The sequence below is a fragment of the Meriones unguiculatus genome, chromosome 10 (assembly GCF_030254825.1).
Source record: "Meriones unguiculatus strain TT.TT164.6M chromosome 10, Bangor_MerUng_6.1, whole genome shotgun sequence".
Taxonomy (NCBI): Eukaryota; Metazoa; Chordata; class Mammalia; order Rodentia; family Muridae; genus Meriones; species Meriones unguiculatus.
Genome location: NC_083358.1, coordinates 67,340,480 through 67,362,774, shown reverse-complemented (window position 1 = coordinate 67,362,774; position 22,295 = coordinate 67,340,480). Strand labels below are relative to the sequence as shown.

Below are 22,295 nucleotides of genomic sequence, written 5' to 3'. Positions count from 1 at the left end.
CTTCTTATTTTACCTATTATGCATTCTTACAACCTATGCTTTCATCTGAATGTGGATTCTTTTTTTTTATAATTCTTTATTAATTACACTTTATTCACTTTGTATCCCCCCTGTGGTTCTCTCCCTCCTTCCATCCCAATCCCTCCCTTCCTCCACCCTCTGCATACATGCCCCTCCCCAAGTCCACTGATAGGGGAGATCTTCTTTTCCTTCCTTCTGATCCTAGTCAGAAGGAAGACTACCAAAGCAGATGCTGAGACTTATGGGCAACCTTTGGGCAGAGTGCAGGGAATCTTAGGAAAGAAGTGGGAAATAGTAAGATCTGGAGAGGACAAGAACTCCACAAGGAGAGCAACAGAACCAAAAAGTCAGAGCACAAGGGTCTTTCCTGAGACTGATACTCCAACCAAGGACTATGAACGTGGATTCTAAAGGCTTGGAACTTTTATACTTAGGAGGGAGTCAGAAACATTAAAATTGGTTGTTGGGGAAGGTAAGCCACATTTTGATTACTGTGTTCCCGAATTTCTTGTGTAAGACTCATTCACTTAATTAGCCATATGACTTCACATGCTTTCCAGATATTCTATTTAATTTAAACATGTTAAGCATTCTTTTGCATCTATTTGTAAGACTCATAATGTCAGTCTGATAGGGTAAGTTGATATTTAGTGGACTCTATGTAAGACCCTTTTACTTAGACAAGTAACTTTATATCTTCATACTTGTAATGATAGTTAGCTAATACAAGAATACTTGCTAGTGCAAACACATCAAGTCTATCATAACAAGCAGAAAAGTGTAATGACACTTAACAAAATGACAGTGAGAATGGGGTGAGGAGGTGGATTTCAGAAGGATTGCAGAGGTGGAAGTAACAGAACTTGGTATTGCATGAAAAAAGCTGGTTTCTTTTTTTTTAAATATTTTTTTATTTTTAAATACTTTTATACATTCACTTGTATCCCAGCTGTAGCCCTCTCCCTCTTTCCCTCCCAATCCTCCCCTCCCTCCCTCATCTCCTCCCTGCCCCTTTCTGAGTCCACTGAGAGGGGGGTGTCCTCCTCTCCTTTTATCTGACTCTAGCTTATCAGGTATCTTCAGGATGGTTGCAATGTCCATATCTGTGGCCTAGAAAGGCTGCTCCTCCCTCAGAGGGGACGGGAAGCTCATGAGTTCATGTCAGAAACAATTTCTGTCCCCCTTACTAGGGAACCCACTTGGATACTGAGCTACCATGGGCTATGTCTGAGTAGGGGTTGTAGGTTATATTCATTCATGGTCCTTGGTTGAATAAACAGTCTCATAGAAGACCGCTGTGCTCAGATATATTTGGACAAAAGCTGGTTTCTTTATCTCCTAAACTTTTCTTTTTGATCTCTGTCACCTTGTAACAGACAGAATAATATTTTTGCAAAAGTAATCACAGAGCCTGGTAGTGGTGGTTCATGCCCTTAATCCCAGCACTTAGGAGGCAGAGGCAGGTGCACCTTTGAATTTGAGGCCAGTCTGGTCTACAAAGTAAGTTCCAGGACAGCCAAGGCTATGCAGAGAAACCCTGTCTTAAGCAAGCAAGCAAACAAACAAAACAAAACAAAATGTACTAACTTCTATAATTGTTCATTCTTTTCTTGAAAAAAAAATGACTACTAATGTTTGGATGGTCTATTATATTTTACAGACTTGGTTAATTCTCATCAAATTTAATATATTCTAGGCTGGTATCAAAAGTAGGATTGCTTGGCTTTATCCTACTATATATTTTATTTTGCTTCTAAACATGAATTCAGTAAACATTAAATTTTATTCTTTAAAATGTACTGAGATAAGCACTATGGGAATAGAAAATGGTGTTTTCTAGAACTTCACATTAATAGATGAGCAATAGCAAAAGTGTATTCCTGAACTTTGAACAAATGCAGAGGTCTGTGACCAATATGTAACTTGTGTGGGTGGGGAATAGTGGAAGATGCATTAAGAGAAAGGTAAATAGGATTGTTTAAACAGCCAAATGCTAACTTTATTCAGAGGTAGTCATAGGAAATTCCCAAGCAGGGGAGTAATGCTCCACAAACTGTACTTAGATTAACCTAGCTGCACTGTGTGGGTTAAGCTGCAGCAGAGAGTTTGGAGGGCGGCATTCCATTTGAGATATTAGAAAATGCCAACAGGGCTGAGAGCATCAACAAAATGACAGTGAGAATGGGGTGAGGAGGTGGATTTCAGAAGGATTGCAGAGGTGGAAGTAACAGAACTTGGCAGTTATTTGGATGTGGGAGGAGGAGTCATCTAAGAGCTTTGCAGCCTTATCTATGGGATGAAGTTTGTTCTTTAGAACAGAAATAGGAAACAACAGGGAGGGTCATACTTTCTAGAGAGGAAAAAGAATTTAAGATTTAAGAAAAATGGGCATATTTCATTTGAAGTGGCATTGGGACGCTTATATTAGGTATCAAACAAACACCTGAATATCATGTATCTCAACGAAGATATGAGTTGTGAGAAATAATGAAATATAATGGAAGAACAAGGAAAAAACCAGTAAGGAAGAAAGAAAAAGACAGAGAAATGAAGTCCCTGTGAGAGGGAGATGAACACGCTGCTGTTCTTCCTGCCTGCTACCTATAGCAGTTGGGACTATAGCAGGTCATTTTGTGCTTTGAATGATGTCAAGAAGGGGAGCTATCCATCAAGATATAGAAAGCAAGCTACGTAACTGCTGTAGCACAACCAGCGTGTGGATGCTATACTCTGGCATGAACTTGCTTTCTGAATTGATATATTGGTTTGTATCACCAAGAGCAAATGATGTGCAAGGAATGTCCAACAGGTGGTTGAAGGAAACACTACCTTTTAAAAAATATTTATTTTTTAATTAATTACAGTTTATTCACTTTATATCCTGGCTGTAGCCCCCTCCCTCATCCCCTCCTAATCCCACCCTCTCTCCCTCATCTCCTTCTATGCCCCTCCCCAAGTCCACTGACAGGGGAGGTCCTCCTCCACTTCCCTCTGACCCTAGCTTATCAGGTCACATCAGGACTGGCTACATTGTCTTCTTCTGTGTGGGCTGGTAAGGCTGCTTCGCCTCCCCTCCCCCCCCCCAGGGAGGGGTAAAGGGCCAGCCACTGAGTTCATGTCAGAGACATTCCCTGTTCCCATTACTATGTAACCCACTTGGACACTGAGCTGCCATGGGCTACATCTGAGCAGGGATTGTAGGTTATCTCCATGCATGGTCCTTGGTTGGATTATCAGTCTCAGAAATGACCCCTTTGTCCAGATTTTTTGGTTCTGTTACTCTCCTTGTGGAGCTCCTGTTCCCTCCAGGTCTTTCTGTCTCCCCCTTCTTTCATAAGATTCCCTGCCTTCTGCCCAAAGTTTGGCTATGAGTCTCTGCATCTGCTTTGATACCTTGCTGGGTAGAGTCTTTCAGACTCAGTCTGTGTTAGGCTCCTGTTCTGTTGTTTCCTCTTTTCTCCCTCTTCCAATGTCTGTCCCAGTTGCCTTTCTGAGTGAGGATTGATCATCTTACCCAGGGTCCTCCTTCTTTCTTAGCTTCTTTAGGTGTACAGATTTTAGTACGTTTATCCTATATTATATGTCTAATATCCATTTATAAGTGAGTATCTATCATGCATGTCTTTCTGCTTCTGGGATACCTCACCTAGGATGATCTTTTCTAGATCTCACCATTTGCCTGCAAATTTCATGATTTCCTTGTTTTTAATTGCTGAGTAGTATTCCATTATGTAAATGTAGCACAATTCATGTATACATTCCTCAGTTGAGGGACATCTGGGTTGTTTCCAGGTTCTGGCTATTATGAATAAAGCTGCTATGAACATGGTTGAGCAAAAGTGCTTGTTGTATACTTGAGCATATTTTAGATATATGCCTAGGAGTGTTATAGATAGTTCTTGAGGAAGCACTATTCCTAATCGTCTGAGAAAGTGCCAGATTGATTTCCAAAGTGGTTGTACAAGTTTACAGTCCCACTAGCAATGGAGGAGGATTCCCCTTTCTCCACATCCTCTGCATCATAATGTTGTCACTTGAGTTTTTTTTTTTTTTATCTTAACCAAGTCCGGGACATAAAGTGAGTAAATTAAAAAAAATCAATTTAAAAAATGTAGGAAGCACTAATGCCAACAAGAAACTTTAACAATTCATTACAAAGAAGGTTCCCAAATGCTGTAATATTCTCTTATCATTCTGTATTTCTTGTTCGCTACCTCTTGGGTTATTCATGTTTTTACCCCTTAGGGGAACAGCCAGAGACAGGAACTTTAGTTTTATTTGTATCCAGGTTAACTTAGGAGAATAAGGGAACTGTACACTTGCCAATAAGCACTTTTCAAGTAAGTAAACGATTCAACCAGCTGTTTACTAGAAGGAAGGAAGACAACAAGAGATTCATTCTTAGGAAACTCTCACTTTTATAGAGTATCGCAACATATTTCAACAGAGAGGTACAATTAATCCAGTCTATAATGCACAGAACTAAGTAGCAAACTAAGAATTACAGAATTTAAATATGTTGAAGTTTGTATTAGGGACAAACTAAGGCACAATCGTTCTTCTGTGGGTAAGGCGCATCCATGGAATGATTGCCTAAGACAATAGTCCTCAATCTGTGGGTCATGAACCCGCTGGCAAACTTCAATCTCCAAATATACTTACATTACGATTCACAGAAGTAGCAAAACTACAGCTATGAAGTAGCAACAAAAATAATTTTATGGTTGGGTGTCACAACCTTAAAACTGTTTGACATGAGAAATTGTATTAAAAGGTTGCTGTATTAGGAAGGTTGAGAGCTATTGTTCTAAGCCTTTAAGGATGCTTAGAAGCTGTGTAGGTTTCTTAACGGAAAAACAGCTGAATGCGCCTGGAGGCGGACTCATACTTTCCAGCACCTGTTGCTGAAGGTTAACTCAATGAGTGTGGCGTGGGCTTTTTCAATGCGTTCATTTTACTGTATAGCTCATGCTGCCATTTATCAGTATTCGACAGCAGAAGCAGCTTTCAGCCCCTGCTCTTCGCTTCAGTAGGCATGCTTTTCACCTTTTCCTTGTACCCCATTTATTGTCATCACCCACCCCCAACCCTCCGCGCTCCCGGGTTTCCTTCATAAGTTTTGATTGCCTGCAGGTCAGAATCAGGAGTGACTTTGTTCTGAGGATGCATGTCTGGCACGAGTGAGCAGAAACCTGGCTGATGCCAAACCCTGCTTCCGGTTCCCGACTTTTCCTACTTTTTCCCCCTAGCTCTTTCCGGTCACTCTGATTTATAGAGAGAGCAAATCAAGGTTAAATTAATTCGCCTCCTTGTAACGCGTTTTTAGGACTTTTCAAAGCACAGCGAAAGGAGTCCGGAACAGGAGGCAATCGTGCAGTTGAGCAGAGGTGCTGCAACAGGTGCAGCAACGCCGAGCACCCGGCCGGAAACGCTCCGAGGGCTGGTATCTTCCGGCCGGAGTCCAGCAGCCGCCGCCCTTTCAAGGCTTCCGGGCGGCGAGGAGTGGGCGGAACCAGAGCCGGAAGCTCTCGAGGCCGTGTCTTTCCTGTAGAGCAGCGCTGGAGTACTAACAGGCGCTGGCTGGGAGGCGGGGCTTCTGGCCGCTCGCCACTCCATCGGCCTCCCCGCCTGGGACCCCCGGGAAGCTGACGCCGAGGAGCCAGTCAGCTCCCGGCTCGCACGCCAGCTCCCGGGGTTCAGACGGCGCAGGCCTCGGATGCGAGCGCCCGCCTAGTGTGGATCCCGTGAGCTCCACCCGTCCTCACTATGTATGACCGTGCCCCCCGCTTGCTCAGGTTGGCCCAGCGTGGCTGTACTGAGGCGCACGTGGGTCCGGGGTCCTACCAGGTACCTTTCCCTGAGAGGGCCAAAGGTAAGATGCTGTCGGCCAGCTTCCTGACAGGCGTCCAGCCTGCCCGTACGAGTTAAACACAACGTCAAAAGGACCACGTTTCAGAACCGTAACAAAACATGAAGTAGGCAGAGAGAACCCTGCTAGAGCTAGGATTTTGATTCCTTGCCTCGGCTGATTGTATGAAATCCAAGTTTGCAGACTTGTTTCTGCCGATTCTAGTCTTACGGTGGCCACAAACATTAATCAGATTTCCTTACTATGCTTAATTTTTTACATTTTTTTGTGCTGTCACTTACAGATAGCGCCTCCCCAACCCCCACAGTGAAATTATCTGACCATTTCTGTCTTGATACTTACTGAAAAACACTTTCTACATTCTATAAAAAGTTATATTCTTGAGAGGTGGCCCAGGAACTGATGTTTTAAGTAGTTAATTGCTTTCCTTATTTTTTTTAGTTCGTGAATTAGTCCTAACTTTTAATAAATAGATCTAATTTCCTTTCTGCCATTAACGTTCTGATTTTTTTTCTTTTTGGAATTTAATACTATCTAAATCATAGTGTTTTCTTTTGTAGATATATAGTGTTTTCTGAAGTAGGTATAAAATGCCATTTTTATCTCTTAAAGTTCCAGGAATAAGTATTCTGTTTACATCCCTATTCAAATTACAATTGCCTTAAGTTTCTCAGGACATGGTAAAATTCGTTATCTGTCTTTGTTTCAGATCTCGAATTTTGCTGCTTTTCAGTATCTGTCCTCAGCATTTTTGGAACACATGCCAATTATGGTTGAGCTGTTATAAGCATTTATTCCCCAACATTTTAGTGTTTATCAGTGGTCACCTACAAAGGGCATGCCTATGATGCTTTTTCACACCTCTAACAATTTTGTATCCTTTATTTTGGTACAGCTGACCACTTCCTTCATTGCTTTCTCCTGGTTCTTTTTCCTGCTGTTAAGTACCTGATACATGATTCAACACTGAAGCAAGGAATAATTTTCTGTCCTACCAATCATGAATGACTTTAAAAGATACTTTTCATCTTGTTGCCTAACTATAACTTCAATTACTATTTATATTCAGTCACATCCGATGAAAATCTTTATAGAAATAGAAATGGTTTACATCTCAGATAAGTTTTCTACAGTCTTAAGTTTGTAGCATTGTTAGTCACTTTTATGACATCTCTGCCTGGCTAGTAAGGGAAGCTTTAAACTCTGGCTTCCTTTAGGGTTAAAAAGCTGAACACTTCAATGGGAATAGAATTCTTTGTGTCCTTATCCTTGGTCTGGTGTTCTCTTTAATCTGGTCTTTCTAAACACCTGTACATGCTTCTCTACTTGACCTATACTTCAGCCATTCTAGCTTGATGATCTTAAGATCATCCTCTGTCACCTATGTGCTTTTGTACCTGCTAATACATCTGCCTAATATGTTCTATGATCCTGGGTTGTTCTTGATATTCAGTTGAAATAAAATCCTCTTACTAGACTTATGGGTTTCTCCCTCTGGCTTACGATGACTTTTTTTTTTTCTACCAATTTGATTCTCTAATTACTGTTAATATATATGAAAACCCCACTAAAATGTGAACTACTTGGGAGCAGGTATCATGATATTTACTCCATTCTTAGTTTTCAACCCAATAACACAAACTTCTCAGTGACAAATATCCTGTGGGGAAGTATAAACTAATGAACTACAGTAAAAGTTCCCTTAGGGTGGATGAGATGGCTCAGTGGGTAGAGGCACCTGCTACTCAACTTGATGACTTGGACACACACACAGAGACACACACACACTCACACACAATGCTTTCCCCAAATCCTATGGCTTTTGCTAAATAGAGGGTAATGTGTAGGATGAAGCCAGTCCCCTATGCTAACTTAAGGGATTACAGTTTGTTTACCTTTGAAATAAAATAAAAAAATCTGTAATTCTGTGCTCTGGAACTCTGAGATTTTTTTTTTTCTTTAAATGCTACTCAGGACAACATGTTTATAATTGATGGAACAGGTGTTTCTGTCCATTTTTCTGCTAGATTTCTTGGCAAGATAACTTAAAAGCAGCTACCATGCTGTTTCATGCATGTTTATAATAGGTAGCTCAGTGTGCCATGCAGATATGTGCATGCTTATTTCAATGAAAGATCTTGTTTTCTCACAACTAATCTGAGAGGAAAGCATGTTTTCCCAAAGCAAAATTTCCTAGAGAAAGGAGCCACCCCCCCATCTTATCATACAAGAAAACTTTTTTTTTTTTTAAATAGGTGTTTATCCAGGTATGGCATTAGGAGTATTTCATTGCTTTTTAAATGTAATTACAAAATAAGCAGCAGCCAACATTAGATCTCTGCTAGTTGTCTATATGGAATATACATTATCTATCTAACCCAGTCAACATCATTTCCTAAATATTTTCTTTTATAGATCTCTTCTTTGAAGGGGAAGGTTTATCCATCACCAGAGCAGGGTGGAAGGAGGATAGTCTGTGGTTCTCTTGATGTGTATACAAACAAGGGTGATTTTACTATCAAGTTAGAATATAGGGAATCCACATTATGGAGTGCACTTGATATATATGTTTAAATAATTACTGTTTATGTGATTACTGTATAGATTGATGTCCTCCAGATGAATGCCTGTTTCAGTGACCTAGTTGTTTTATATGTGAAGAATGCCCTTTGCTTTGTGGCTGTCATTGTGGCTGCATAACTTGTCTTTTAATCACATAATGGACACTTTCTCTTATAGAATGGACTTTTATTGCTTTGTGTCAGTTTGATTTATCTTTTGCTTTTGGCACATCAAACTCAATATATATCCCAAACTGAATTCATTCCTTTCAAATATTTTCTTCCTTTCAAATAATTTCTCCTTTCTTTGAGTTTGATTTAGGTTGCAACTTCATATGTCAGTTTGTCTAATCTACCCAAGGTCAAACTCTACTAATGTGAGTTCCCTAGAACTGTCTTCCTTATTCATACCTTAGACATTGGCAGCAGAGATAGTCATATCATTGTCTCTTTACCTAATCATCTGATGCCAGATTTTTGTCTTATTATTGTACTTTCTTATAATGCAGGCTTAACAGTATATGTAATAAAATATTGAGTATTTTTGAATGTCTAACTAAATGTGTAATATAGAATACCAGTTATTCTTTATTGTTGATTGTGCAGAATATTATGATAAAGTCATCAATCATCCTGGTTGTATGGAACTATTCTAGTTTTAGCATCTGCAGTCCTGCATTTGGGAAAATTAGGATAGTTGGAAATTATGAGAAACAAGTAAACATTACTATACAGCTACAAATAAAACAGAAGAGGACCTTTCTATGTGGAAATTATCATTTTCTTGTAGTTTTTCGTATTTATAACTACATGTGTACTGGAGCTCATTAAGAGTGACTTATTTTGTGATAAATTTTGGAAAATTCCAATAAATGTTTTATGAATACCAGCTTTCTTTTTCATTGCCCATTTCTTTTATATACATGGTTTAAAACCACACATATTTGCTATATACTGTAACATCAATATATGAATAATGGGGGATATTACGAAGTCTTTTTACTTTCTTAAAATGGATTGAGTAGGCTACCCAAATTTGCTATCAAAATTTGCCTAGTACAGTGATTGCTTATATTCATGGATTTGTAAACTTTTGTTTAGAATTAGACAACCAAGAAATATTTACTGAACACCAATTATGTGCCATATTATTTTCAATAACCTGCTATTAACCTGGTTTAAATTTTCTCCATCTTGTTTGTCTCTCTAATTTTTGTTTGTTTGTTTTTTGTGTTTTGTCTATCCCAGTTTGGTTTTGTATTGCTGAAACACACCTTTAGCACCATCTATAAGCTTAGATATGCACACACAAACATATAATATTTGCTATTTAAAATTACAAGACAGCGGCCCCCTGCAGATAAGGTGTTTTATCAGCTAAATATAACTGTCACATATGATTAGAGAAGAACAAAGGCTGGGGAATGGCTCAGGGGCTAAGGTGCTTGATGCATGAGCAGCAGCATCTGAGTCGATACCCAGAGTTTGGCCCCAGAACCACTGAGAGACCCTGTTCCAAAGAATAAACTGGAGAATGATGGGACAAGACACTTAATGTTGATTTCTGGCTTTCATACACTTATGTACAAGTCAGCATACATAGATGAACATATGCACACATATGGGTTCAAAGACACACACACACATATACACAGAGGATAGAGACAGAGGAGAGAGACAGAATATTTTTCCTGTTTAGTAAATTTCCTCCTATAGGGTCTTTTATTTAATGGATATTAATAAAAATTGTGATCTGACATGAAAATTTTAAGAATGCTAGAACTTGTATGAATAGCTATTAGTTCTGAAAATATAGTCTTAATCCTGAGGGTACAAAATGATTATATATGTCTGACAATATTTTCTCAGAAGTCATTTGATCTAATGTTATGTATCAATGGTGTGTGTGTGTGTGTTTTTGTAGGTTCCTATGCACCATTTCTGTCTTTAAGTTCCAGAAAAAGTACATATGTTGTTGGAAAAGGAGCTCCAGGTCCAGCACACTACAATATATCGGAAGCACAGGTGTGTTTCTCATGTTACAGTTGGCCTATTAATGACAATCCTGTTTCGTTAACCAGATGCAGGGGCAAACATTCTTAACCCCAGCATTGCAAGCTCCAGGCTAACCTAGGCTAAAAAACCAATATGATTCATCAGCCAAAAACAAAAACAAAAACAAAACAAACACACAAAGCATATTTCTTACTTCAATAATATATAGTGCCACTTGCTGTTTTTTCTTTCCCAGAAATATCTTTCTCTTTTGAAACTCTGTTTTCATAATCCAAATAATATAATGTAGATGATAAATATAAATGTAATGTTGATTACCTATGTGCTTTTTATTATTCTGTATATACTATATAATACAGAACATGGTTGTATGTTTCAGTGGTCCACAAGAGTGGCAGAATGGGACTTTTGAGTGAATTTTGATGTTTGGAAGTTTTACAAATGGTCAAGAGATGTCGGCAGCAGTGGAATGAGTTTTTTTTTTTTGTGCTGTACTTAAAGGACATAACACATTTGTTTTCTGTTTTTGCATAACTGTTGATGGTTTTTAATATTTAATATTGATTTATCTTTTAGCAGTTATTCCTAAATCAGCTGTATGCCTAAATTACCACACAGACACTAGGATTTGTTTAATTAACCTAGAGCACAGTACTGGGTAATAATTACTCCATCCTAAACCTTCAAGTCCTCAAGTCCTCCCATTCAGATTTCCCACATTATGCTTGCTTTTTAGTTATACGTTATTTAGTTATATGTCATTTCTCCTGATGTTTTCCAGCCCTCTCCTTGGATCTGTCCACTCATTCTCTCCTTTCTCCTCCCCTCTGGACCAGGATGTCCCTCAACTGAAGAATAAAGAAAATGTGGTATATTATCTACTTATAAATGTGGAATGTTTCCCTTGCTCCACATCCTTGCCAGCATGTGTTGTCACTTGAATTTTTGATCTTAGCCATTCTGAGTGGTGTAAGGTGGAATCTCAGAGTCATTTTGATTTGCATTTCCCTGATGTCTAAGGACATTGAACATTTCTTTAAGTGCTTTTTGGCCATTACAGATTCCTCTATTGAGAATTCTCTGTTTAGCTCTGTATCACATTTTTTAATTGGGTCATTTGGTTTGTTGGTGTTTAATTTCTTGAGTTCTCTATATATTTCGGATATTAACCCTCTGTTGAATGTAGGGCTGATGAAGATCTTTTCCCATTTTGTAGGCTTTTCCCCCTATGATGGTGTTTTTTTGCCTTACAGAAGCTTTTTAGTTTCATGAGGTTCCATTTATTAATTGTTGATCTCAGTGCCTGGGCTATTGATGTTCTATTCAGGGAGTGGTCTCCTGTGCCAATGAGTTCAAGGCTCTCCCCCCACTTTCTCTTCTAATAGAATTAGTGTATCCAGTTTTATGTTGAGGTCTTTGCTCCACTTCAACTTGAGTTTTGTACAGGGTGGAAAATATAGATCCATTTACATTCTTCTGCATGGAGACATCCAGTTAAATCAGCACCATTTGTTGACAATGCTTTCTTTTTTTCATTATATGCTTTTGGCTTCTTTGTCAAAAATCAAGTGTGTGTAGGGTGTGGATTTATTTCTGGGACTTCAATTCAATTCCATTGTTCAACTTGTCTATTTTATACTAATACAATACTGTTTTTATTACTATTGATCTGTACAGCTTGAAGCCAGGGATGGAGATCCCTCAGAAGTTCTTTTATTGTTTAGGATTGTTTAACCTATTCTGTTATTTTTTTCCATATGAAGTTGAGAATTGTTATTTCAAGGTATGTAAAAAATTGTGTTAGAATTTTATAGGAATTGCATTGAATCAGTAGATTGCTTTTGGTAAGATGGCCATTTTTACTGTGTTAATTCAAGAGTTCCATGAGCAAGGAAATCTTACCATCTTCTGACTTCTTCAGTTTCTTTCATCAGAGACTTGAAATTCTTGTCATACAGGTTTTTCACTTGCTTGGTTAGAGTTACACCAAGATATTTTATATTATTTATGGCTGTTGTGAAGGCTGTTGTTTTACTTACTCAGCCTGTTTGTCTTTTATATACAGGAGGGCTAGTGATTTTTTTTTTTTGAGTTAATTTTTTTATACAGCCACTTTCCTGAAGGTGTTTTTCAGTTGTTGGAGTTCCTTGGTAGAATTTTTGGGTTCTCTTATGTATACTATTTCCTTATCTGCAAAAGCAATACTCTGCCTTTCCAATTTGTATCTCTTTGATCTCCTTTCATTGTTTAATTGCTCTAGCTAGAACTTTTAAGTACGATATTGAATGAATATGGAGAGAGCGGACAGCCTTGTCTTGTCCTTGATTTTAGTAGAATTGCTTTAAGTTTCTATACATTTAACTTGATGTTGGCTATTGGGTTACTGTATATTGCCTTTATTGTGTTTAGGTATGCTCCTTGTACCTCTGATCTCTCCAAGAATTTTTAACGTGAAAGGGTGCTGGATTTTGTGAAAGACTTGTTCAGCTTATAATGAGATAATCACATCTTGTTTTTCTTTCAGTTTGTTTATATAGTGGATTACCTTGATGGATTTTCACATATTGACCTGACCTGTATCCCTGGGATGAAGCCTCCTTGGTAATAGTGAATGATGTTTTTGCTGTGTTCTTGGATTCAAGTTGCAAGTATTTTATTGATTATTATTGCATCAATGTTCATAAGAGAAATTAGTTTTAAATTCTCTTTCTTTGTTGAGGATTTGTGTGGTTTAGGTATCAGGGTGACTGTGCCTCCTAGAATGAGTTTGGCAGTGTTCCTTCTGTTTATATTTTGTGGAATAATTTGAGTATTTTTATTAGCCCTCCTGTCAAAGTCTGCTAGAATTCTGCATTAAAACCATCTGGTCCTGAGCTTATTTTGGTTGGGAGACTTTTAATGACTCTTTCTATTTCTTTATGGGTTATGTGTCTATTTAAATTGCTTACTTGATCTTGAATTTAGTGGTATTTATTATCATTCATTTCATTTAGATTTTCCAATTTTGTGGAGTGTAGGCTTTTGAAGTAAGACTTATATTTGAAATCTTTTGTTATGTCCTTTTTATTTCTGATTTTGTTAATTTGGGTATTGTCTCTGCCTTTTGGTTACTTTGCCTAGGGGTTTGTCTATCTTATTGATATTTTCAAAGAACCAATCTTGGTTTTGTTGATTCTTTGTTTCTAATTTATTGATTTCAGCTCTGAGCTAATTATTTCCTTCCATCTACTCCTTTTGGATGTGTTTGCTTCTTGTTTTTGTTATTTGAAACGGTATTTCTCTACTTAGCCATGGCTGTCAGGGAACTTGCTCTGTAGATCAGGCTGGCTTCAGACTCAGAGATCTGCCTGCCTCTGCCTCCTGAGTCCTGGGATTAAAGACGTGCACTACCACCACCCAGCTGTGTTTCTTTCTTGTTGTTATAGAGCTTTCAGGTATGCTGTTAAATTACTGGTATCAGATCTCTCCAATGTCTTTATGAAGGCACTTAGTGCTATGAGATTTCCTCTTATCACTGCTTTCATCGAGTCCCATATATTGTGCCTTCATTTTCATTGAATTCTAGGAAGTCTTTAATTTCTTTATTTATTTCTTCCCTGGCCATTGACTAGAGAGTTGTTCAGTTTCCATGATTTTGTAAGCTTTCTGTTGTTTTTGTTGTTGTTGAAGTTGAGCTTTAGTCAATGGTGATCTGATAAGATACAAGGGGTTATTTCAAATTTCTTGTATCTATTGAGACTTGTGACCAACTATGTAAACAATTTTGGAGAAGGTCCCATGGTGAGAAGAAGGTATATTTTGTGTTTGGGTGAAATGTTCTATAGATGTTAGGTCCATTTGATTAATAATATCTGCTAGTTTCATTATTTCTCTGTTTAGTTTCTGTGGGGGAACCAGTTTATTGGTGAGAGTGGGGACTTGAAGTTTCCCATTGATGTGTGATTTATGCGTTAATAATGTTTCTTTTATGAATGTGGGTGCCTTTTCATTTGAGGTGTAGATATTCAGAATTGAAACATCATCTTGGTGGATTTTTCTTTTGATGTTATAAAGTGTTTTTACCCATGTCTTTTGATTAATTTCGGTTGAAAGTCTATTTTATTAGATAGTAGAGTTACTGCTCCAGTTTGCTTCTTGAGTTCATTTGCTTGGTGGACCTTTTTCTAGCCCTTTACTCTGAAATAATGTTTATGTTGTTGAGGTATGTTTCTTGTATACAGCAGAATGATCAATCCTGTTTTCACATCCATTCTGTTTGGCTGTTTCTTTTTACTGGGGAATTTAGTCCATTGATGTTGAGAAATATTAAAATATCAATGATTATTAATTTCTATTATTTTCATATTGGTGGTAGGAGAGAGAGAGAGTAAGTGTGTTTGTGTCTATTTCCTTTTTTTTTGGGTTTGCTTTTGTGAGGTTATTTATTGCGTATGTTTTCTTGGGGAGAGTTAAGTTCCTGGGCTGGAGTTTTCCTTCTAGTATCTTCTATAGGGCTGTATTTGTAGATGAATATTGATTATATTTTGTTTTGTTGTAGAATATCTTGTTTTCTGCATGTATGATGATTAAAAATTTTTGCTGGGTATAGTAGTTTTGTCTGGCAACTGTGGTCTCTTAGAGTCTCCCATATATCTTCCCAGGCCCACCTGGCTTTTAGAGTCTCTGTTGAAGGTCGGGTATAATTCTGGTAGGTCTGCCTTTATATATTACTTGGCCTTTTCCCCTTGCTGCTTTTAATATTCTTTCGTTGTTCTATACATTTTGTGTTTTAGTTATTGTGTAGCAGGGGTATTTTTCTTGTGTAGTATATTTGGTGTTCTGTAAGCTTTTTGTATGCTTATAGGCTCTTTCTTTAGGTTGGGAAAGTTTTGTTCTATAATTTTGAAATTATAGAAACATTGAAAATATTTCTATATTGAAAATATTCTCTGGACTTAGAGCTAGAAGTCTTGTTATATTCCTATTATTTTTTGGTTTGGTTTTTCATAATGTTCTAGATTTCTTGGATGTTTTATGTCAGGAACTTTTTAGATTTAATGTTTTCTTTGATCAATGTATTGATTTCTTCAATTGTATTGTCTACACCTGAGATTCTCTCTTCCATCTCTTGTATTCTGTTGTTGATTCTTGCATCTGTAGTTCCTGGTCTCTTCTCTAGGTTTTCCATCTCCAGGATTCCCTCAGTTTGTGTGTGTGTGTGTGTGTGTGTGTGTGTGTGTGCTTGCTTCTATTTTCTTTTTCAGGTCTTGAGAAATTTTCTTCATTTGTTTGATTGTATTTTCCTGTATATTTTAATAGTTTAATATATTTTAATAGCAAACATATAGGAACAGCAAAAAAGAAAACATTAAAAAATATACTTTTGACCCCATGGAAAAAATATCTAACATTCAGAACTACTGATAACAGGAAGAAGAGGAAAATAATTTTTTTTTTTTTTTTTTTTGAGAATGAAATGTTTTCCCTCATTGTGGACTCTTAGGCACGTTCTCTGCGTATGCGGTGTGCTAGCTGGATATCTTTTGGCATAATAGTTACATCTTTGCCATGGATAGCACACAGACTGTTATCTTCAAAAAGGCCAGCCAGATAGGCCTCACTTGCCTCCTGCAAAGCACCAATAGCTGAACTCTGTAAGTGCAGATCTGTTTTGAAGTCCTGAGCAATTTCTCGCACCTGAAGGGGAAACTTGTGAGTCAGAAGTTCAGTGGCCTTCTGAGTGTCTGATTTCACGGAGTGCCACGGTACTGGGCCTGTAAGGATGAGGTGTCTTTACCCCTACAGTAGAGGGCGCACTCTTACTAGCGGCTTTTGTAGCCAGTTGTTTTCCAGGTGGTTTACCACGAGTGGGTTTGAGGGCAGTCTGGTCTTGTAGAAGCCATGGTAAGGGCACCTCCTTACTTATCCCTTCTCCTTTGGCTGGAGCTAGGCAAGTGAGAGGTTGCACTAGTGTTAGAGAGCTGAGGTGTGGCAATGGCTTTCCTGCATTTCTTTAAGGGATTTATTAATTTCCTCTTTAAAGGCCCCTGTCATCTTTATAAGATTGGATTTAAGGTCATCTTCTTGTGCTTCAGCTGTGTTAGGACATCCAGGGCTTGTTGTTGTAGCATAGCTGGGCTTTGGTGGTGCCATATTACTCTGGCTCTTGTTGGTTGTGTTCTTATTCTGGTCTTTAGCCTTTTGGTTGTCACGGTGCTGGCTGGTTACCAGGGGTGCAGGCAAAGTTGTGGGACAGAAAATGGAGTGCAGGTGAATGGGTGTGGTTTCCCATTGTTGGGTATGCTTTAGGGGCATTGGTAGGGAGGGGTCTAATCTAGTTGCTCCTGATGCTGCAGACTCCTCCAGAAGGCAGGCAGTGCCATGGGCTAGACAGTGAAGCTCAGGGGACACAGTGCAGCTCACTGCTTGCTGGTCTCTCCATAATCACCACTAATTTTCTCAGCTCTGGCTAACCAGCATCAATTTTCCCAGTAAACCAAGACCTTCACTTCAGTAGTGCTGGCCTCTTGTGGACCACAGCTGATGCTTCAGCTTCAGCTGACAAGCACAGATTTTTAACTCAAAATAGCAAATGGCCCAATAGAATCTTTTAAGGGACCCTCAAACTTCCCTCTGAAACTTCTCAAGCCAGGTCACCATCATCTGCATTTCTCTCAACACTCACCACCCACATTCTGACATAACAGCTCACCCAGCTTTGACCATGCGATGGCTTTTCTAGTCTAAAGTTCTAAAGTACTTTCACAATCCTCTCCAAAACAATAAGATTAGGTCTGTCACAGCAATTACCCCACTATCTTGGTCCATTTTGTGTCTTAGGGTTACAGTTGCTGTGATAAAGCACCATAACCCAAAGCAACTTAGGGAGGAAAGGGTTTATTTGGCTTAAACTTACACATTACTGTTCATCTTTGAAGGACAGGAACCTGGATGCAGGAGCTAAGGTGGGGCTATTGAGAGACTGCTTACTGGCTTGCTCTCTATGGTTTGTTCATCCTGATTTCTTGCAAAATCCAGGATCACTAGCCCAGAGATATCCCCCTACCCACAGTGGCCTGGGCTCTCCCCATCAGTCACTAATAAAGAAAATGCTTAATGGGTTTGTCCACAGCCATCTCTTTTTCTTTTTTTTAAATTTAATTTTATTTATATATTTATTTATTACAGTTTATTAACTTTGTAGCCCCACTGCAGCCCCCTCCCTCATCTCCTCCCAGACCTGTCCCCCCTCTTCTCCACCTATGCCCTTTCCCTAGTTCCCTGATAGGGGAGGACCTCCTCCCCTTCTATTTGACCCTAGCTTATTAGGGCTCATCAAGGCTGGCTACATAATCTTCCTCTGTGGCCTGGCAGTGCTGCACCCACCAGGGGGAGGTGATCAAAGGGCTGGCCACTGAGTTCATGTCAGAGACAGTCCCTGTACCCCTTTCTAGGGAACCCACTTGGAAACTGAGCAGCCAATGGGTTTCCTTTGAACATGGGGTCTAGGTCCTCTCCATGCATGGTCCTTCGCTGGAGTATGGGTCTCTGCAGCACCCCCTAGGCCCAGGTATTCTGGTTCTGTTGTTCTACTTGTGGAGTTCCTGTCCCCTCCAGGTCTTTCTATCTCCCTCTTCTTCCATAAGGATTCCTGCACTCTGCCCAAAGTTTGGCTGTGAGCCTCAGCATCTCCTTTGATACCCTACTGGGTAGAGTCTTCAGAGGCCCTCCTACAGCCATTATTTATGGAGTCATTTTCTCAACTGAGCTTCTCTGTTTTCAGTGACTATAGCTCCTGTCAAGTTAAAGGTGGTGGAAGAGAGGAAACAGGATGGGAGCCTACAGCATATGTCCTCTGAAAGGCTCTACCCAACAGGGGATGGAAGCAGATGCAGAGACTCACAGCCAAACTTTGGGCAGAGTGCAGGGAGTCTTATGGAAGAAGGTGGGGATAGAAGGACCCAGAGGGGACAGGGTCCCCACAAGGAGACCAACAAAGCTAAATAGTTTGGGCCCTGGGGAGTCTGCAAAGACTGATGCACCAACCAAGGTCCATGCATGGAGAGGACCTAGACCCTCTGCTCAGATGTAGCCCATAGACAGCTTAGTCTACATGTGGGTTTCTTAGTAAGGGGAGCAGGGACAGTATCTGACATGACCTCAGTTGCCTGCTCTTTGATCACTTCCCCCTGGTGATACAGCCTTTCCAGGGCACAGAGGAAGAGGATCCAGGCAGTCTTGATGAGACTTCATAAGCTAGGGTCAGATGGTAGGGGAGGAGTACTCCTCTTTCAGAGGACGAGGAGAAAGGGATAGGGAGAAGAAGGAGGGAGGGTGGGACCAGGAGGAGATAAGAAAAGCTACAATTGGGATATAAAATGAACAACAACAAAAAAATAAACTTATACCACACCAAAAATGAAGAAAACAAACAAACAAAAAACTAGCATAGAAGGACAGACTTGTAATTGAAATACTCTGAAAATTCAGTCCGTAACTATCCATTTTTCCAATGATCGACAATACAGTCTATTTTCACCTACTGGGAGGTTTGGAAGATCCTGACTTTGACCCCTTCTCTGCTCAGACTGCCCTGTAGTACAGTACATTTTTGTCTGATCTTAGAGTCAGCCCCGAGGACTGCAACTGTTAGCACAGTGTCCTCTTTTAGAAGAACTTGCCTTCAGTCAAGGGTCTTAACTTTCTTGGATTGCATTCTAAGTCTGTGGATAATATTTTATGTTTATAAAATAGTAATCATAAAGTACTTCTTGAATTACTTCATACTTTTTAACCTCCAATTTAGTATAAAATAAAAGGAGGCCATAGTCTGCAATACCAAGAGGAGCGGTTTAAGAAGTTTGCTTCGGATAGTCCAGGACCTGCAAGCTACAATCAGTCTCCTCCTGGGACATTGTGTACTGTGAGAAGACAGGTACTATAAGCGAAAGATATGCTTCTTCAGTGTGTCACTTTTAAAGAAGCTTCTAATGACAATTCTTCTAGATAAAGTAAAAAAGAAATCCTAAGCAGTGTGTTTGATGTTGAAAACCTTTTTTCTTTTCTTATTATTATCATTTATTACAGTTTATTCAATTTGTTGATGTTGAAAATTTTAAGAAAAAAAATCTTTACTGTAAAACTTTGAATATTCTTACTATTCATATTGTAGTTATTTTATAATTAGGTAAATATTAAATCATTTTTATAAGCTTTAGTTTTTAACTATATTAATATTGTACTTCATTTTTATTCTTTTTTTATTTTATGGTCCTGGGGATTGACCCAGAGCCTTCTATGTGCTAGGTAAATTCCCTACCCCTGAGCTACATCTGTGGGTTCCTGTTTTATTCTTGATGATTCTGTAACCACAGTTTCTGTGGCAACTAGGAAGCAGGGAGAGTTAAAAATGTACTTATCTATGTATTAGTTTTAGTGTCTGTGTGTAAATACCTGTTAACAAACAGTGATGTCAACAGGATTTCTGGGCTGCAAGTGTAGCTTGGTGTTGGAGGGCATTTGCCTAGCCTGTGTGAGGCTCTGAGTTTTACCTGTGGAACCACACAGAACAAAACATGATGCCTGAAGAAGAAGGTTAAAAACTTATATGGAAGACATAGAGGTAGTTGCTGTTTAAAGACAAAATTTGAAAAGTGATACATGAGTGATCATGCAATGAAAGGCAGATTTAAAGGACTACTGTATTATAGAAGACCTAGAGTATTAATGGAGAAGGTTAGTTTGGAGATGGCTTTGAAGAGTGGGATGGGAATATGCATTCTGGGTGTAGAGTGGTATATGAGTGAATATACAAAATGAATTATTGTTTTTAAGATTTATGTTTTTTTATATTTATACAGCATTCTGCCTGCATATGTGCCTACACACTAGAAGAGGCCACCAGATCATGCTATAGATGGTTATGAGCCACCATGTAGTTTCTGGGAATTGAACTCAGGACCTTTGGAAGAACAGTGTTCTTAACCTCTAAGCCATCTCTTTAGCTCTCCAAATTTTTTTTAATTCATTAATTTTTAAAATTAATTACAATTTATTCATTTTGTATCCCAGTTGTAGCTCTCTCCCTCAGCCCCTCCCAATTCCATACTCCTCCTCCACTCCACTAATAGGGGAAGTCCTCCTCCCTTTCCATCTGACCCTAGCCTATTAGGTCTCATCAAGACTGGCTGTATTGTCTTCCTCTGTGGCTTGGTAAGGCTCCTCCCCACTCAGGGGGAGGTGATCAAAGAGCCAGCCATTGAGTTAATGTCAGAGACAGTCCTTGTTCCCCTTACTAAGAAACCCACTTGGACACTGAGCTGCTATGGGCTACATCTGTGCATGGGTTTTACTTTATCTCCATGGATGGTCCTTGGTTGGAGTATCAGTCTCAGAAAAGACCCCTGGGCCCAGTTTTTTTGGTTCTGTTGTTCTCTTTGTGGAGCTCCTGTCCCCTACAGGTCTTTCATCTCCCCCTTCTTTCATAAGATAAAAGTGGAATTTTTGGGGGAGGCAAAAGGAAGATTATTTTATTTGGAGAAAAGAATTTATATAAGAGAGTCTTAGATACTACATTTGGAAAACTATATTCATGTTATAGAATCAGTTATTTTTATACCAAAGCTTTATACCATTGAAGTAAATAACATAAATATGGATTTGGTCATGCTTTATATAGAGTGATCAAATTTTTTATGTGAAGTATTTCAGATGCCTCAAATTAATTCTGTTTTAAACAGTTATATTAAAAAGAATACTTCATATTCTAGGATTAAGCTCTTAGTTGAAATATTTTTATTGTAGAGAAGCTGAGTTTTATGTCATGTATTTAGATATCAGATGTATTTCATGTGTAGGGACAAAATAAATGTTTATTTATACATTGTCGAACACTGATAAATGCACATGTGTGTTAGCACAATACTAAACATTCTTTATACAAAGAAGGCAAATCACATCTCCCCGAGAATCATGGTTTTAACAGGGAGCAAAATTTAGGACAATATAGTTGATGAAATACTGCCTCAGAGCCATAATGAAAAATTCACAAGTGTCCCAAAATGAGAGTCTTTGGAGGGAATAGGAGAAATGATATGGTTTGGTCTTAAAGAAGCATTCACATGGTGCTCAAACGCATTGTAGTTGTAGGAAAACTCCTGAGTAATAGCACTGCAGTGTGTGTTAACATGGCATCCTTAGGGATGATTTAAGTGAGAGTAACATGATTTGAAGCTTGAGGAAGGAAAGGCTAGTTTTTGCAAACCTTTGATGCATCCTTTTTGAAAGTACTACACAGAAGAAAAGCTGTTCAAAGCATTCTTGTTTTCATTTTTAAATTATTTTCATAAGTGCTGCTTAAGCTACTTAATTAATGTATCTACTGGAAAAAGCACTTAGAGCAGTGGCAGCTTTCTAAGAGCACAGCTGTTAAAGTGGTGTGCATACACCATTATATTTATTTATTTGTCCAGAACATGCAGGGATCAGTATAATCCTACATTATTTTTCTACACAACTAAAAACAGTAAATGTTAATGTTTTGTTTGATATAAATTTATTCTGTCTGATATATGCTATTACCTGTTGTTTTTACTTAATTTATAAAATATTTTCCACGGAAGTAAAACCTTTTCAAAAAGGCTAACCAATGCTTCTGACCTGATATTGTCAGTTTTGCCATAGTTCTTTCAGAATTAAAGCATACCTTTTATTACTGTATTTATTACTGTATTTACATCTAATACATGTCATATTTATACATGAGTTTGATACATTTCCCTTCATTTTGTCTTTATCTCATAGACATTTTCCTGCTGTGTAGTCTGCAGTTAGCACATGTTACACGTTAC

General features: G+C 38.6%; 1 protein-coding gene and 1 pseudogene across 2 annotated transcripts in view; one reads left to right on the top strand and one right to left on the bottom strand.

The window, feature by feature from the left end:
- Positions 1-5,466: 5,466 nt before the first annotated feature.
- Positions 5,467-22,295, top strand: part of Stpg2 (sperm tail PG-rich repeat containing 2) — a 575,612-nt gene continuing 558,783 nt past the window's right edge. Inside the window, exons 1-3 of one of the 2 annotated variants that reach the window (XM_060392630.1) lie at positions 5,467-5,893; positions 10,376-10,476; positions 19,253-19,381. In XM_060392630.1, coding sequence (XP_060248613.1) covers positions 5,788-5,893; positions 10,376-10,476; positions 19,253-19,381 — 336 coding nt within the window. In that variant the 5' untranslated portion in view covers positions 5,467-5,787. The remainder of the gene's footprint in view (positions 5,894-10,375; positions 10,477-19,252; positions 19,382-22,295) is intronic. The other variant, XM_060392631.1, reaches the window with a different exon arrangement.
- On the bottom strand, positions 15,946-18,951 carry LOC110566246 (histone H3.3A-like; annotated as a pseudogene).